General features: G+C 34.2%; 1 protein-coding gene across 10 annotated transcripts in view; it reads left to right on the forward strand.

Moving 5' to 3' along the window:
• The window catches only part of LOC123520139 (disintegrin and metalloproteinase domain-containing protein 11-like), a 722595-nt gene that overhangs the window by 683525 nt on the left and 19483 nt on the right, over positions 1-19587 (forward strand). For 8 of the 10 annotated variants that reach the window (XM_045282075.1, XM_045282076.1, XM_045282074.1 and 5 more), the window contains 2 exons: positions 309-497; positions 11892-12104. In XM_045282075.1, coding sequence (XP_045138010.1) covers positions 309-497; positions 11892-12104 — 402 coding nt within the window. The remainder of the gene's footprint in view (positions 1-308; positions 498-11891; positions 12105-19587) is intronic. The other 2 variants (XM_045282077.1, XM_045282080.1) reach the window with 1 other exon arrangement.

The raw sequence follows: 19587 nt of genomic DNA on the forward strand, positions 1-19587 counted from the left end.
TAGAATTGAGTAGAATGCAAGCATAGGAGAGGACTGCAAAATGAATGCCATGAATAATATTAGTTTTAGATGTTTTCAAAATACTTTGAAAAAAATATTCTTTCAAATCAAAGATAGTTTTCATGGTGGTCTTGTAGTTTAATATAAATAGAATAATGTAAATAAACCTGCTGAAAATTATATATTGTTCATGTGCTGAATTATTTAGAGTCCTCTTCTTTATGGTGGTGTGCACTGTGTGGTGTTTTTGGTGTTGTACCTGTGTGGCCATGTCCGAGGTCTCCTGGTGTACAAGTGCCACCATGCAGGTATGTGAGACCGTGGCGCCGAGGGCAGGAGTTTGGGCACGGGGACTTCGGTGGCCCTCTTGCAGGGCCTTCAGGCTCCCCAGGGACTCCCGGAGACAAATTGGCAGAGTTGCTGCAACTGGCATCCCCTGAAGACCACGAGAGGATCCTTCGTGCCGCAGCCATGCTGTCCCCAGAGAGTCCCACAAGGTCCCAAAGCACCCACAGGCGTGTTGCCTCTAGTCTTTAGTGGTGCTAGACTAGTGCTTCCTATTCCCATGTGATGCTACCTTCCTCACTGCTGCTACCCTGTTACTGATTGGTCAAATGTTCTGTAGTGCAAATGGCTTTACTTTTAAGATATTTTGACAAAATTCTGAAAGCCGTTATATGTATGGAAAGTCTTTGTGTTGCATGGACATAATCATGCAATTAATCCTAAAACTAATGCAGTTTGCTCTTATTTGTAAAGATTTCGTAAAATACTGAAATTTTTGTAATTCAAAATGCATAAATGCACAATAAGAAATGATGGTAATGCAACATTAGTCATTCTTTTCTATGTTGTTCAAGTAAATGTGTTGGCTTTGAGGAGAAAATATTCAAAATGTTGCATAAACTTATGTCCATAGCCAGTAAGGTGAGAGTAGCAGTCAATCAGCCAATTTGTAGTTCAGACTTTAAATGGTCACTTTCCGGAATCATCTTTAAGTAAATTATTTTCTCTCTCTCTCTCTCTCTCTCTCTCTCTCTCTCTCTCTCTCTCTCTCTCTCTCTCTCTCTCTCTCTCTCTCTCTCTCTCTCTCTCTCTCTCTCTCTCTCTCTCTCTCACTGAAATATTTTGCTACATTTTTCAGTATTACATGTGCAAACTGTAATCATGGTGATTAGTTTAGAACAATATGACTGATATTCACCATATTATTGTCACAAATATCTAAGTAATTTACATTCAGATATATAATAATGATCAATATAAACAATGAAGGTAGTACATCAGTTTATTTAAGGTAAAACTCTAATGTTTTTATAAGTGGCAATTTCACTTAATTGCAGTATATGTTTCATGTTCATGAATCCAGACCACAGTAGCTAACATAACAAAATATACAGATATTACAAAAATTTTACTCAAGGTAGCAGAACACTTCTCTTTGGTGGAAATTCAAGTGAATGAAGATAGTTTGCAACTTCATGTTCATGGCTGCTACAAAGATATGCTATGATGCATGAAAGTTGCCCACACCAGTATGCTTTTTTTTTTCTTTTTGCTATTTTCTCGACTTCTTCCAGGATTTGAAGCTTGCATAATCATTACTGAGAAATCATTTCTACTGATACTCATCAATATGTTATGTATAGCATATTGTTTCAGTTACCAGTAATATCACTACGAGTAGTAAATTATCTTTTCCACTGCACACACTCACACACACACACACACACAAATGAGTGATGATATAAGATATAAGTGCCCATTGGGAAAGAGTGACCATGTAATATTAGAAATGGATATAGAAGAGGGAAAGGAAGATAGAGACGATTCATACAAAGGAGACCGATTAAATTACAGAAAGGCTGATATTGAGAATCTCAAGAACTATTTTAAAAACGTAAACTGGGAGGAGATGGAAAACTCAGAGACGATGCAAGAGAAGTATAACTTATTTTTGGAAATATACAAAACAGGAGTCAGGGAATATGTCCCGAAATATAGACCTAAAGAAGAAGGAAAGAAAGATTGGTTTAATGCAAGGTGTGCTAGGGCAAAGGAGAAAAGAGATGGAGCATGGAAAAGGTGGAGGAGAAATAGAAATCCAGTAAATAAGGAAAACTTCAAGGCAGTGAGAAATGAATATGTTAAGGTGAGGAAGGAAGAGGAAAAGAACTTTGAAAAGGACATTGTCGAAAAATGTAAGGAGCAACCAAAATTGTTCTATAGATTCATAAATGGAAAAATTAGGCAAAAAGAAACAATAGAAAGGTTAAAAGGAGAGAACGGGATGGTGGAAGACCCAAAAAGTATGGCAGAACTATTAAATAATAAATTCCAGGAGGTCTTTACTAAGGAATCCAAATTTGAAAGGCCACAGGGTAATAGAGAGACAATCTATATGAAAGAGATTAAAGTAACCAAGCTTGAAATAAAAGAGTTAATGAAGGAACTGGATGAAGAGAAGGCAATGGGACCAGATGAAGTCTCAGGCAGAATACTGAAAGAATGTAGGGAAGAACTAGCAAGTCCTATATACAACATCATAAAATGCTCAATAGAAAATGGAACAGTACCAGTAGAATGGAAAAGAGCTGAGGTGGTTCCCATATATAAGAGCGGAAGGAAGGAAGAACCTTTAAATTACAGACCGGTATCACTAACTAGTGTAATATGCAAGATGTGTGAAAGAATAATAAAGAAACAATGGATCGAGTTCCTTGAAGACAACAAATTAATATCAAATAGCCAATTTGGTTTTAGAAAAGACGGTCGTGTGTAACTAATTTATTGAGTTTCTATTCTAGAATAGTTGATAGAGTACAAGAGAGAGAGGATGGGTTGACTGTATTTATTTGGATTTAAAAAAGGCATTTGACAAAGTGCCACATGCAAGATTACTATGGAAGTTAGAGGAGAAGGGTGGCTTAAAAGGAAGCACATTGAGATGGATAGAAAATTATTTGAGGGGGAGAGAAATAAGGACGGTAGTTAAAGATATGAAGTCCAAGTGGAGAGCAGTAGAAAGCGGAGTGCCACAGGGTCAGTATTGGCACCAATACTTTTCCTCATTTATATTAACGACATGCCAGAAGGAGTGAACAGCTACATAAATCTGTTTGCAGATGATACGAAACTGTGCAGAGTTATAAAGCAAAAGAGGATTGTGAAATACTGCAAGAAGACCTAAATAAGATCTGGGAATGGAGTAAAAGTGGGAAATGGAATTCAATGTGAACAAAAGCCATGTCATGGAAATGGGAAAGAGTGAAAGACGACCTGTGGGAATCTATAAGATGGGAGATGGAGTAGAACTGGAGAAAGTAAAAAGGAAAAGGACTTAGGAGTGACGATGGAAGAAAACAATCAACCAGTAAGCCATATTGATAGAATTTTTAGAGAAACATATAATTTGCTAAGGAATATTGGAGTAGCATTTCACTACATGGACAAAGAAATGATGAAGAAATTGATAAGTACTATAATAAGACCCAGATTGGAATATGCAGGAGTAGTGTGGACCCCTCATAAAAGAAACACATAAGGAAAGTTGGAGAGACTACAAAAATGGCTACAAGAATGGTTCCAGAATTTGAAGGGATGACATATGAGGAGAGACTAAAGGCTATGGATCTACCAACCCTGGAACAAAGAAGGGAGAGAGGAGATCTGATACAAGTTTATAAATTGATCAATGGAATGGACCAAGTGGATAATGAGAAACTGATCCTGAGAGAAGAATATGACATTCGAAGCACAAGATCACATAGTAAAAAGCTAAGAAAAGGAAGATGTCTGAGAGATGTTAAAAAATATAGTTTCCTGCAAAGATGTATTGAGACGTGGAACAGTTTAAATGAAGAAGTAGTGTCTGCAACAGTGTGCATATTTTTAAAGTAAGATTGGATAAGTGTCGATATGGAGACGGGGCCACACAAGCATAAAGCCCAGGCCCTGTAAAACTACAACTAGGTAAATACACACACACACACACACACACACACACGCTCAACTCACAATCGAGAGGCCCGGGTTTGAGTCCTGGTAAGCGGCGAGGCAAATGGGCAAGCCTCTTAATGTGTGGCCCCTGTTCACCTAGCAGTAAATAGGTACGGGATGTAACTCGAGGGGTTGTGGCCTCGCTTTCCTGGTGTGTGGAGTGTGTTGTGGTCTCAGTCCTACCCGAAGATCGGTCTATGAGCTCTGAGCTCGCTCTGTAATGGGGAAGACTGGCTGTGTGACCAGTAAGCGACCAAGGTGAATTACACACACAGGGGTTGTGGCCTCGCTTTCCCGGTGTGTGGAGCGTGTTGTGGTCTCAGTCCTACCCGAAGATCGGTCTATGAGCTCTGAGCTCGCTCCGTAATGGGGAAGACTGGCTGGGTGACCAGCAGATGACCGAGGTGAATTACACTTTGTAGTGTAGTGGTTAACACACTTGACACACAACTGAGAAGGCCTGGGTTCAAGTACTACTGGGCATGATGAGGCACATGCACAAGCCTCTTGTGTAGGCTCTGTTCATCTAGCAGCAAGTAGTAAGAATGTAATTTGAGGGGTTGTTGCCTTTGTGTCCTGGTGTGTGGTGTGGCCTTAGTCCTACCTGAAGATTGGTCAGTATGAGCTCTGAGCTCTTTCCATAGAGTAAAGGCTGGGTGGGTGACCAACAGGCAACCATAGGGAATTACACACACACACACAGCTAATAAAGGACATCTGTCTAAATGACGTGAGAAAGTACAGTTTCCCGCATTGTAGCATTGATAAGTGGAATAAACTGAGCAGTCATGTCGTTGACGCGGTGTGTGTCAATCAGATGAAAGAGAGATATGACAGGAATGGACAAGGAGACAGGACACAGAGAGCTTAGCTCGGGCCCTGTAATACACAAATAGGTATATACAAATTGGTAAATACACACACACACACACACACACACACACACACACACACACACACACACACACACACACACACACACACACACACACATGAATGAAGAAACAGTAAGAAGATTATTACATTCTTTGTAAAACTAAGCCTGGAATATGCAGTTATGGTATAGAATCAACATTTTAAGGAATATAATACTAAACTAAAAAAAAAAAATAGCAGTAACACCAAGATGGATACCAAGTGTGAGAGTTTGCCAACAATGTCATTTGGGCACTTTATGGAAACAGTAAGTTGATCTTCAGGCAGGATAAGTTGTCAACATGACAGGGATCAGCTGGGGCTAGGGATCAAATTCCACTGCAGGGAACAGAAACACTAATATGATCTTGAAATAGGATCATAATAGTCATCAGATCCCACAGTGTCCTTGAGTCCATTGTTCTCCCAGTCACTAGATGTGTATAGATATGCGGCATCATTTTGTCAGCTCCTTGACTCCAGATCTTTGCATGGTCAACTGAGATCACATAGTAATGATTCATTAGCAGATCTTTGGGGGAAGTATTCATCAAAACTCATTATCCTTAAAGAAAAGAAGTTGAAGTTGCATATTTTCCAAGCCTCACAGTGTTATGAATCATCCCAGCTCACACTCTGTATTGTAAAGTAATGAAGGGTGTTACACAATCACTGGCAGAGTCAAGATGAGCAAATAAAACAAATTTCACACTCATAACCAAATTTTTTTTTCTATCAAAAGATATATTTTTACTTGGTATCATTACACAGAATTTCACACGAGATGTACATATATACACACAGAAAAAAATGGCAATCATGCCATGTGTAGTATGTATTGGAAGCAATCTTGCAAGTGAGGTTTTTTTGTGTCTTATTGGAAAATCTATTCTTTATTCTCAGTTAATAAGTATGCATCCTAGTTTGTACATCATAATTAATACCTTTATTGTTTGTTCCATCATAATTCTCTCCTTTGTGCTAGTAGAGCTTATATCAACCAATATTTGGATGTATATTTATCTAGTTGTAATTTACAGAGCTTGAGCTACACTAGTGTTGTTCCATCTCCACACCTACACTTGTCCAGATTTTTCCCCTTAAAGTTATGCACACTCCTTACCAATACCACTTCCTCACTTGGCTTGTTCCTAACTTCTATATGTATTTCTCTGTAGGAAGATGTATTATCTTACAAGCATCTACCAATAATACTCTTATTAATTTTGATTGATGAGTTTTATGCAGTTGAAGTCACTTACCAATACATAATGCTCTTTCATTACTTTTGATTATTTTCATACAAACATTGAATAGTATCTTGTATTATTGTTTCATATCTTTCCTTGTTCCAATGATTAGTTTTGGGTAGTAGATAGGTTGTTATTTCCTTATTTAGTATTATTCTCCAAATTTACACTTTTTCTCCTTTTCCTTTCATATTTTTCACTAATTTAGTCTTCAGCTTTTTTCTTGTCATTATCATTACACCTCCACCTCCTTTATCAATCCTGTCTCTTCTTACATTGTAGTTATTGTTAACTATCTGGTTTTCTTCTTTTTATCTTTGTTTCCATTTAAGGTTTTTCCCTTTTGAATAGGTGTGTGTGTGTGTGTAATTCACTGTTTGATCTGCTGCAGTCTCTGACGAGAAAGCCAGATGTTACCCTACGGAACGAGCTCAGAGCTCATTGTTTCCGATCTTCGGATAGGCCTGAGACCAGGCACACACCACACACCGGGACAACAAGGTCACAACTCCTCGATTTACATCCCGTACCTACTCACTGCTAGGTGAACAGGGGCTACACGTGAAAGGAGACACGCCCAAATATCTCCACCCGGCCGGGGAATCGAACCCCGGTCATCTGGCTTGTGAAGCCAGCGCTCTAACCACTGAGCTACCGGGTGTGTGTGTGTGTGTGTGTGTGTGTGTGTGCATGTTTTTAGCTAGTTGAGGTAAATGCATTCACACATGGAAAATACAAAATCTCACACAAAAAATATTGTTAATTAGAAAGGCACAAACAAGAGAGGTACCAATGATAAAATAGAATATACATACTAATATTCACTAAAAATATGGAATAAATTTATCCATTGATATAAAAGCCTTACTTGCAGGATTTTGGTAAAGTTATCTTAATTGTTTGCAACATACACATGATTACTATTTGCAAATATTCTGTAACATTCACCTTCATCAATGCACATTATGACCTTGCCTGTATACAGATATTGAAAAGCTTAAGATGATTGCAACAGTTGTCTCTTCTGCCTTTCTGTCTCTCACCCATTACAACTTTTTCAGTCACTGTGGCACCACCACAAAATTGCCTCTTAATAAATAGTATTCTGAGGTTCATATTGAGCTCTGATTTCTTGAAAAAATTCAATATATGAAAATTGCACATTACTTTATTTGTTCTCAATATTGTCTTATTCATTGTAATCATTCATGTAAATTGAAGTAGCAGTTGACATGCAATTACATGTTCATTTTTTTGTATTTATAAGACCTCGTAAGTACATGAACCTGTGCAGCCCTCAGATCCGTTTTTTTTTTTTTTTTCACGCATGTGGCAACTCACCCATAGATCTTCCATTACTTTACCATGCTGTGCAACTGGTGCAATATGTTAATGAAGTGTGATGGTTACTAGCATCATATGTCATCTTTGCACTAGATCTTTTGAATAAAATTTATCATTCTGAAGCAGATTTACTTGATATTTGACAATGGAGAAATTGACATATATGAGGAGGAAATTGGATGCAAGCAGTGATTCAAGATAGCCAATGAATAAATTACTACTAAAAGAGCATGCATATTGTTGCCAAGCATATATGGCAATAATTTCTAAATGAGAAGCTAAAATGAATTGTTACCATTTGTGATGTGATCAAGACCTCTGTATGCAGCTGTGACTTTAAGAACTTACAGGAAAAAATAACTAGAGTTATATATATATATATATATATATATATATATATATATATATATATATATATATATATATATATATACACACACAGTAAGTTCTCCTTATACGGTACTCCGTTATCCGGTCAATTCACAGTTACGGTGTTTCGTAATTTCTACCCTCGATTCTATTTACGGTAAGAAAAATTCACAGATACTGTATCCGCTCAAGTTTTGTTTACACCGTACCGTAGTGCCACCATGCCACAGGGCTACCACAACAATAAGCCTCTTCCAGCATTTCCCACTGAGCACAAGTGAAATCCTTACAGCATGTTTTTTGTGGACATTATGAGTAAGAGCTGAAATCCCTACTGTCCCTTAGCCTCGGGAGAGACATCATCTGATAGAATATGTGACGAGTGAAAGGTAAATAAAAACATTTTCTGTTCATTTCTTTTGCGCAGTACACTTAACCTCGTGCACTTAACCTCGGCTATCGCGCCCAATTGGGGCCGAAATAGCCGCGCCATAGCCGAAAACGCGATAGCTGAATTGATCTTGGCGGGAAGACGGTTTTGGCCAATGAGCGCTCAGATATTCCATGACGTCATGGCGGGGCACGAGATAGCAGGCATCTTGAGGTCGCGATAATGAAATTTTAGCAGCTTTTCATGGGTGCGTGATAGCAATAAAACGCGATAGCCGAGGGTTGACTGTATTCTACATTTTTTTATATGACCATTTTCATGTATTTTCATGTTTGTAGGAGTGACTTTTGATGTGCTGGAACACATCTCCTATTATTACATGTTATAATAGGTTCGGTATAAGGTAATTTCGATTTGCGGTAAGGTTTTCAGGAACGGATACATACCTTATAAGGAGGACTTACTGTATATATATATATATATATATATATATATATATATATATATATATATATATATATATATATATATATATATATATATATATATATATATAGAGAGAGAGAGAGAGAGAGAGAGAGAGAGAGAGAGAGAGAGAGAGAGAGAGAGAGAGAGAGAGAGAGAAACTGTTGAAAATACGAAATTGAAAAGTAGTGCCAAAATTATTGAAATATATGAGTCAGTTTTTATAGATTTTAATGTATTACATTCATGGAGTAGTTAAGAAAATTAATTAGTAGTGGATATGATCCTAAATACTAAGAATAACCATTATTGTTACCATTACTAAAGCTGCATTTTCGCAGTCAAATTGTCTTTAGATGACATCATAAATATGGCTGTCTTGCTCAAAACCATTTTTGCATGCAAGTTAACTTGACTTCAAGATGAGATGACCTTGCCTCCAGCTCAAGGTGCTCCCAATCACTAATGATATGACATCATAAACTCAAGTCATGACGTCAGATGCACACAAGTTGTCTTTCTTTGCCTGCACACCATATAAAAAGCATAATATTTTCACATTGATTAAAGTAGACTGCCTTATCACTTGTCCACCCTTTCAATAATGCAGTGACAAGATGATTTGGCACCTGACACTGGCTCACAAAGTGGCTGCCATACAAATATTTTGCTGCGTAAGGTTTATTTAGCTGCACTGATTGAGTGTCTTTAACTAACAAATATTAAAGGACTTAGATGAATCTCATTATATTTTTTTTGTTTCTCACATGGATATTAGTGTCACTTAAACTATATTAATAGTATTTTGAAGTATCAGAAGAATCCTGGTAACCTATAGGGCAAGGTAGAGTGTTTTGGCAAGCACACCAATCTCAGGTCATTTGAATTCAAGACAACTTGACCGCAAAAACACGACTTAAAAGGTACCATGTTCCAGCTGGTCAGTCATGGGCAGCACAGGAGGTTGTATCTTTATAGGTCAAACTAGGTTAGGTTCTGCATGAGGACCTGATGCTTTTTCTTTTATTTACCTACTAGCACTGTAGTTAAAACAGTCATGTATTTAAGTATTTAATGTATTTCACTCATTCTCATATCTTCTTTCCATTTTGTCAAACCAATGTAGTATATTATATGTCTTTCCTCCACTTCACTGATGCATTCACTTTTGAATCCCTATACTTCTGTACGTACTTGTTTATTTATACCGTCTCATCATTGTGCATCCATCCACCTTCTTGTCCTCCTTTCACAACATATGAGTCATATCCAACATTCTGTTTTTTATTGCATTTTGTTGTATTCACATTTGTGTTTTGTTTATTTATTTATTTATTTTATTTATTTTTGGAGAGTTGAATCTTTTCACAAGGAGGAAGACAGTAAGAAATCTTACTCTTCTTCCTTTGGTTCCTGAAGGTTCTCTCATCATACAATAATATAACTGGTAACTGAACTTCTTTGTTATTTTGCAAAAGAAATAGTGTGTTTTCTTCTTCTTCTTTGTCTTCTTCTTCTACCAGCACCCTTCTTACAAAGAAAAATGTCATGGGTGTAGAAAGTTGGAGTGGTTTTACTACAACACTTCGAAAAATAGTTGGAATTGATTATGAGAACGTGTCTCCTCTATTGTTTGGTATTTTTATAAGATCTTTATATATAAATCTTTATAATGCAGTCAGACTGTTCACTCTGCCTATAATACAGCAGTTTTGTACTATTCAGAGAACAAACCATAACATTCTGGCCAAATAGCTTTATAATAAGAATAGTACAGTTTTATTGAATATGCACATTCATGTTTTATATCAAGTGAAAAATACACAATAACATTTTATATAATTTGTATTTTCTTAATGTATATAATATAGTTGTAAGTCTGTAGCTTATTTTCAAAGTGTTTGGGGGAAAGTACTACAATAGAGCAATGAATGATAGGCTTGTCTAACAAATCTATGGTTGATGTTAAATGATATGTAGAAGTTGTTTTGATCTCAGTTAAGGATTGCATTTTAAAATAAAGCCTTATGACATTCAATAGAAAAAAAATGCAGCTGACAGTGTCAATCGCAATAGCATAATATGCTATTACACGAAATATCATAGTTATGGTATACATCATCATAAAGGAACTGTAAGATATTGCATTTTTCTCTTTTGTACAGTAAGTTAGACTGAATTCTTGTAGTGAATTGATACTATGTAACTTGCATAGACTCTTCTGTTGTTACAACATTAACTTTCCACAGACCAGGAAGTAATTTTGAAGGACCAACAAAAGTTAATATCAATTTTATTTGTTTTATGCTTTTTAGAGTGATTTGCTATGAATGAAACCCCATTTACTAATAATACATATAACATTTGCTAATATCATGCATACAAGTATATGTTTATATAAAATTTAGAAGCTTGATAATTATGATAATGTACAGAATATTATCAAAGTGAAAATTTTACAATGTTCAACAGATATCATTAATTCATTATAACTTCATTTTCAACTGCCTTTGGATTAGCTACATGCTATATGCTTCTATATGGTATGTAGATTTTCTTTTTATCTCTGTTTCTTAAATGGAGTTTCAAGCTTTAGCCTGAAGCCAATACTGTAATGTGAGCGTACATCACAGAAAGGTCAGTAATGATACCTTTCCTTGAATTCTCTGTGCTTCTTTGCATATATATATATATATATATATATATATATATATATATATATATATATATATATATATATATATATATATATATATATATGTAGGTATGTATTTAATTTGCTTCCAAAATGGCATGATTTTAGTAGTGCTACCTACCACTTGATGTTATTTTTTTATTTTTTTTTTTTTATCACTTAGTTGTTTGTTTATGTGTTAGTATGAAGAATCTTGGCAGTTATCCTTTAAACTATTACCATTGTGTGTGTGTGTGTGTGTGTGTGTGTGTGTGTGTGTGTGTGTGTGTGTGTTTATGCATTTAGATTTTTGGATAATTTTCAATTATTCCAGAGCCATTAATAGATTGATTAATATTGAAATTGCAGTTATGAATATCATGTTAATTTTTGTCTCAGAATTTAAACAAATGTACATAGAGAAGAAAGTAATCATTGAAATTGGCAATATGATTTATATCTTACCTTTTAATTGACTTTACAGAGGCAGAGCAGACAATGGTGGAATGGGTTTCGTATATGGTCGGTACAGACAACCTCCGAGCAGTGGGAGTGGGACAGGGTCTGCCAGTGGGCGTGGTTCAGATAGATTAGGAAGCGGTGGGCACGAATTCTCGGATGGGGCAGACAGTCATGCCTTCACAGAGGAAGATGACCTTGAAAGGCCAGATGCTGGGGAAACAGCAGATTCAGAGAGGTGAGTATATCTTCTACATGGTGTAAATGTGCAGTAGTATATGTTATTGAATAAAGGTTGGAAAATACAAGGTAAATATAAACAAAGACTATAGCTTCTTTTTTTTACTATGCTGTAAGTATATAGTGTATATCACAATAATACATCTGTTATTTATATATATATATATATATATATATATATATATATATATATATATATATATATATATATATATATATATGACAGCACACTATCTTCTTAGTCATTCTATCTATTGCATGATCACATTCACTAATACAATTAAGTATTGTTACATAATCTGCCTTTTAGTTTTCTACTATATTTGTTTACATGATATTCAGTGATCATACAAAACATGTTTTCAAATCTTGAGTCTCATATATATATATATATATATATATATATATATATATATATATATATATATATATATATATATATATATATATATATTTATATATATATATATATATATATATATATATATATATATATATATATATATATATATATATATATATATATATATATATATATATATATATATATATATATATATATATATATATATATATATATATATATATATATATATATATATATAATATGTGTGTGTGTGTGTGTGTGTGTGTTTGTTTGTTTGTTTGTTTGTTTGTCTGTCTGTCTGTCTGTCTGTCTGTCTGTCTGTTTGTGTGTATGTGTGTTCTACCATTTAACATTATATTTTAAGCAATATTAGCCATAGAGTATGTACAAGAATGAGAGCCATTATCTAACAGACAATCATACATCCCAAATGTTATTTAAAGCTCATTTAACACTGCAATCACTGATGGTTTCTCAGTCTTGAACTGTATACATAGATAGCTTTACAGTTGCAAGTGTGGTGTACTCTAGCTGCTCCAGTAATGATAATATAGACCTTACAGTACACAGATGGTATGGAAGTGAAATATGTTAGTCTACACATAAGAGAATTTATGCTTCAAGACATCCATTTTATATATATATATATATATATATATATATATATATATATATATATATATATATATATATATATATATATACCAGTGAATGAGCTGACAAGGCATCAGTTATCATCATCACCATCACCATCATCATCTTGTCAAAAACCAACTTTCATATTTATATGGGATAGCCTTGTCAAAAGACAGCCTCTTACCAAATTGCATGGTTATGTGCATTGTTTTAGTCAAGCCTCTTAGTTTTTAGTGATATCTTAGAGCTTTATCACACACTCCCTTAGATCTACCCTCTGGTATTAAGTTTTTACTCCTTGTCATTACCATCCTTTTCCTATACGTACTTAGATGTAAATATATCAGTCTATACTTCACGGATGCAATTATTCTCAAGTCTTCTCTTCTGGTCTTCATGTTAGATATTTCACTGTGCTTAGTTCAGCATGCTCTAGCATTTTTTTTATATCCACATTAATTATTCGAATTGCATTACTGTATAAACCCACATTTCTCACATATAAATCTTATGGTTTACCTTCTTTCTTACACAAGAAATATTCATTCCTCTTGATGATTAAAAGTAACTCTGTGAACTTCTTGCACTACACATTGATACTAGCTTCATAGATATGGATTTACACAGAAACACAAAGACACTGTGTAAGGGATCCACCTGGGAATATGAAACATACAGTCCATCAGGGGATAAAGAATAAATCATATGATATTACATAATTATTTTATGGCTATTATGTAGTTTAGAATGTATCTAGTAAGTATACAAACTTTACTGGAATAATTAGTAATTTTAAAGATCAGTATTTGCTATATTGAAGTACATTATACCTCCCTTTGTATACATTTATTTTCACACTCTTCAGTCTGATATATACTTTTTTTTTCTTTTAAATCATTAATTCCATTATGTTAGTCATCATTCTTACCTATACATATATCATTGCCATGGTCATATTTCAGTAATGATTCTAAAGTTACCACTGATCTTACTCTTGATCTGATGCATCAGTGACCCTAACACATATTAGCAAAAGTAGATCTAGGATGAGATGCTGCCTTTTTCTCATTCAAACATTTCACATACTTCTCATTATAGTCTTTCCTATCATATCATAATAGTTCATGTCATTTTTTCCATTAACTCTTATTAACTGATGTTTCATTTTACATTAATTTCTGTCAGATGATTCTTTGTTTTACATGTAGAAAAAAAACTTATCCTCTTATTTTGGTAGGTACATTTCTCAAGATTCATATTCAGGATATGAAAAAGTTTTAGGATTTATAGTTATCTCCGATCTTGGTATAAGACAACATTGCATAGAGGGTAGAAATAAGGCAAACAGGGTATTGGGATGAATTTTTAGGAGTATTAGGCAGAAGTCCAGAAATAATATTAAAGGTATATTTGGCACTGGTCAGACTGCACCTAGATTATACTCTATAGTTCTGGTTGCCACATTATAGGAAAGATAAGTCTATTAAAATCACTACGGGAGAATGATTAAAAGGAAAAGGTCATGAGAGATATTCCCTTCAAAGCAAAATTGAAGATACTAAATTTGCATCCCTTAGGGAAACAGGTTAAGAAGTGACCTAATAAAAATATATTTAAGTGGTATAGGGGTTATAACAAGGGGACATAAGCAAAGTTCTTAGAATCAGTAGCCAGGATAGAACCAGGAACAATGGGTCAAAGCTTGAAAAATTTTGGTTTGAGAAAGAAATGGGAATGAACTGCTTCTCTGACAGCTAGAGTGGTTGGTGAATAGAATGAACTCAGTAATCAGGTTATTAGTGCTAACTCAATAGGAGCTTTAAAACAAGATTAGACAACTATATGGATGGGGATGACAGACAAAAATAGGTAAATATGTTCTTCCAGGGGCCACCTTAGGCCTGATTGCCTCTTGCAGTTTCCCTTATTTTCTTGCCTATGTTCTGATGTTCTTACTATTATTCACGATCATAAACTGTTGCATGAGTACATATAAGATTTAGGTATTCATTAGTTTACTTGATATTCATATATAGACCATATTAAAAAATTATAATAATAATCTACTTTTGCAGCTTTCTATTGTTGCTCAAATTCCAATTCATATACTAAGACATGTTATGCAAAATTTTATTTCTTTCCTTTCTTATGATTTATTCATTTATTTAAACATATTATTTTTCATTTGAGGGAATTTTGTGGAAGAGCATTCATATATTTAGGAGGTGTAATGATAGAGAGAGAGAGAGAGAGAGAGAGAGAGAGAGAGAGAGAGAGAGAGAGAGAGAGAGAGAGAGAGAGAACAATAAGGGGCTGTGATGGTAGAAATCTTGACATCAAACTGTATAGTTATTCAAGAAATGAAGAAGTTTATGGGATAGCAATATGATCTCAATTCATATGAGTGATACGGAGATAATGCCTGATAGATGCAAGCCAAAGACCAAAAATATTGTAGGATGAAGATGGCTGTGTAATAATATGGAAAGGTAAAATGAGAAATGTCCTGCTCACAGTGTGGTATGAGTAAGGATGTGTTGGGAAGTATAAGAAAAGAAACTTTGAGATGGTTTGGTGTATGGATAGTATAGATGATGAAGGGCTGACAGTGTGTGAAAGTGAATCAGGAATGAATAGAGAAATTTGCCAAAGAAGAAATGAAAAATTAATTGCAAAGTACAAAAGAGTAAGTTGGAGTATATGGATCATATTCATGCCAAGCATATGCTGGAATAAGATATCATGTAAAAGAATAATGATAATATTGATAGGGATAATTTTTCTTTCTTCTCAAAAATAGATACATCTTGTCATTGTTAGATTTGTCATTTTAACAAGCATTTTGAATCACACTTATCTAGTTGACTTGTGCTAAAAGAAAAATTTTAACTGGGATATTAAGTTATTACACTAAGATTTTATATAGTACATATAGGAAGGGTGTATATATATATATATATATATATATATATATATATATATATATATATATATATATATATATATATATATATATATATATATATATATATATATATATATATATATATATATATATATATATATATATATATATATATATATATATATATATATATATATATATATATATATATATATATATATATATATATATATATATATATATATATATATATATATATATATATATATATATATATATATATATATATATATATATATATATATATATATATATTTTTTTTTTTTTTTTTTAACAAATCACCACAAAGAGAGTAAAAACCTACGTTGGCCTAAAAGCAGCATTGAATATTTCATCCATGCTATGAACTAACCAGTGCTGTAGTGGAAAACAGATATGTAATAGTTTTCAGTCAGATATTTTACAGATTATGAAAATATCTTTTGGTTCAACAAAAATTTTCACAGTAGTATTACAATGATACATGCTAGTTATAAATAAACATTCAAGACATCAACACAACACTGTTCCATAGCACAATGTTCCCAATCATCTACATAGTACCAAAGGATGTATACTTATAGTATATCTACAAATGTAAAGTAGGCTTCTGAATGATATGATTTGCAAGAAAAAAGGACAAACAGGTCAAATAGTGATAGACGCAAACCAAAAGTATGAGAAATTCAATGGCAAGCCAATTTTTATGAGCAAAACTCAAATAGTGTGGCATATACTTTGATACCACTGACTTGTTGGGCCTCAATAACCAGCACCAGGAAGGCTTGGAATCCCATCCCCCCGTACAATAATCCCCGTAGAATTAAGGTTAGTGACCTTATTATGTGCATTACCATATTTGACAGCTTATAAAATGCACTTTTTATTATAGCTAAATAGCTGTATGAACTGTATTTGTGTGTATGTTGTGTATTGTGTGTACACCTATATCTGTGTACATTTGTGTGGCTTTCTGTATGTATGTCCAGTATACTATACTTAACACCATAATTGTTGGCCCAGTGGTGTAGTGTTTAGTTTGCCTAACTCACAATTGAGAGGTCCTGGCTCAAATCCCTAGACAAATGGGGACAAGTTAGGTTTGTCTCCATTCATACTGTAGCCCCCTATTCACCTGGCAGAAAATAGGTGTGGGGCATACACTAAGGAGCTATGTATGGCCTTGCAACCCAGCAACACTGCCAAGACATCCTGTGCCAGTATGGGGTGACATATGGGTATTTTGCACCTTAACCACTATGAGGCCATTATTCTGCATATATGCTGATGGAGATGGTGTTAACTTTTGTAAAATTATTTTGGCATTTGCAATTATCCTTTTATTGAAAAAGAAAAAAAGTGTCAAAGCATTAAACAGTACACTGATGTGATTGAGCAGTTGTTATTCACTTAAGATTAGATTATGATTACAATGATAGTAAATTGCTTTGTATACATACTGTTGTAATAGAGTTGTGCAGTATGTAAAGACACATCACTTTGAAATATTACAACCACACTCTCTTCCTTCTATAGCATGGATGACAACATAATGAGACTGTATGGATGACAACAACAATGCTGCATCAAGTGTTTTCTTGTGTTCAGTGATAAGGCAGTGGACATTTTTTATCCAAGACTAATACATTATGTTCTATTGGTGCTGCAATGCAACAAAGTTATGCAAGTGAAATACAGAGATAGAACATTAAACGTATGTTTTTAAACAATTAATATGTTTCTACAAAAATACATTTTCATTATATTGTCAGGTAGATCTGGTTATAACAAATAAATTAAAACATTTTTTTCAGAGTTTTCAAATATAATACTTAGATCAATCATAATAAAATTACTTTTCCATACTGCTGAAAAGATAACACAAGTATACACTGATAATTCATAGCAGCATTCGCAAATAATTATGGTAGCTATTTGTTGTAGTGGAACACTTTTTTCAAGTAGATGAACAAGTGCGTAGAAAAGTAACAAAGTAATGATAACTGTTAGTGTTTCTTCTTGTGGGTAAATAAGAAACATTTAGCAGTATTTTGTTAAAGGATTAGACATAATTGAAGATACTTAACAATCAGTGTTTCACTCTCATATTGCTTCATATGAAAGTATTGTTATTTTGTTCAAGATGAATAAGAAGTGCCTCATATCAAATAAAGATAGAAAGGAATATGTGCAAGAAATCTGAGTAAAGGTCAAAATGTCATGTGAAGAAAGAGAATTATAGAGAAATAAACTTGAGATAGTCAGAGTGATAGTGGAGGACTGATTTTTTTTCACCTCTCCATCCAATCCTATCAGTCCTTCATTTCAAAATGTGTCAAGACAATGGTTATGGATTACTTTGTGCACACTGCTGACTTGATTTAAAATTAAAATGATTAATGAAACAAGCTTTCAATTGATATCATTAGATCACCATACTCTCAATGAGTTGTCCACGCTTCTCATACTACTGATTTCACTAAAGCTACTCTAAGAAAAAAGGCCACTTGTCTTCCTGTTTTATTTTCGTAGCATCACTTAAACTAACATATCAGACAACCAGTTAAGAGTAGCTAGTCACAAAGTGATGACAATTCTTATCTTATATTCCTTTTTCCAATGCAATTAGAATAAATGGTTATGTGCATATAGGGCAACATTTCTTACCAAATGAAACAAACATTCTAAACAATGACATAATTAAGCAACAACAAAGCTGACTCTTCCCATAAGCTCGTATATGCCTTTCTATCAAGATACACACACACACACACACACACACACACACACAACAGGGATTACAGGCTGGGTGATGAGAAAATTAAAGAGACCAATGAGGAGAAAGACTTAGGAGTAACCGCGCAAAACACTTTGTCACCGGAGAAACACATTAACAAGATTTTTTGGAAAACATACAACATGCTTCAAAATATTGGCCTTGCATTCCACTACCTAGATGAAGGAATGATGAAGAAGATATTATGTACCTTAATAAGACCCCAGCTAGAATATGCAGCATGTGTCTGGTCACCGCATATGAAGAAAAATGTGAAAAAGGTAGAGAGGGTACAAAGGCTGGCAACAAGGATGGTACCAGGACTCAGGGAGTTAGACTATGAGGAAAGACTGAGGAAGCTGGGGCTGACCACATTAGAAGAGAGAAGAACAAGAGGAGACATGATAACTATGTATAAATTGGTGAACAAGATTGACATACTAGATAGAGAGTTGATAAAGGTGACCACAAGTAATCATCTCCGAGGACATGGAAAAAAGCTAATAAAGGACATCTGTCTAAATGACGTGAGAAAATACAGTTTCCCGCATCGTAGCATTGATAAGTGGAATAAACTGAGCAGTCATGTCGTTGACGTGGTGTGTGTCAATCAGATGAAAGAGAGATATGACAGGAATGGACAAGGAAACAGGACACAGAGAGCTTAGCTCGGGCCCTGTAATACACAAATAGGTAAATACACACACACACACACACACACACACACACACACACACACACACACACACACACACACA

Source organism: Portunus trituberculatus, chromosome 46 (assembly GCF_017591435.1).
Source record: "Portunus trituberculatus isolate SZX2019 chromosome 46, ASM1759143v1, whole genome shotgun sequence".
In the NCBI taxonomy this organism is placed as follows: domain Eukaryota; kingdom Metazoa; phylum Arthropoda; class Malacostraca; order Decapoda; family Portunidae; genus Portunus; species Portunus trituberculatus.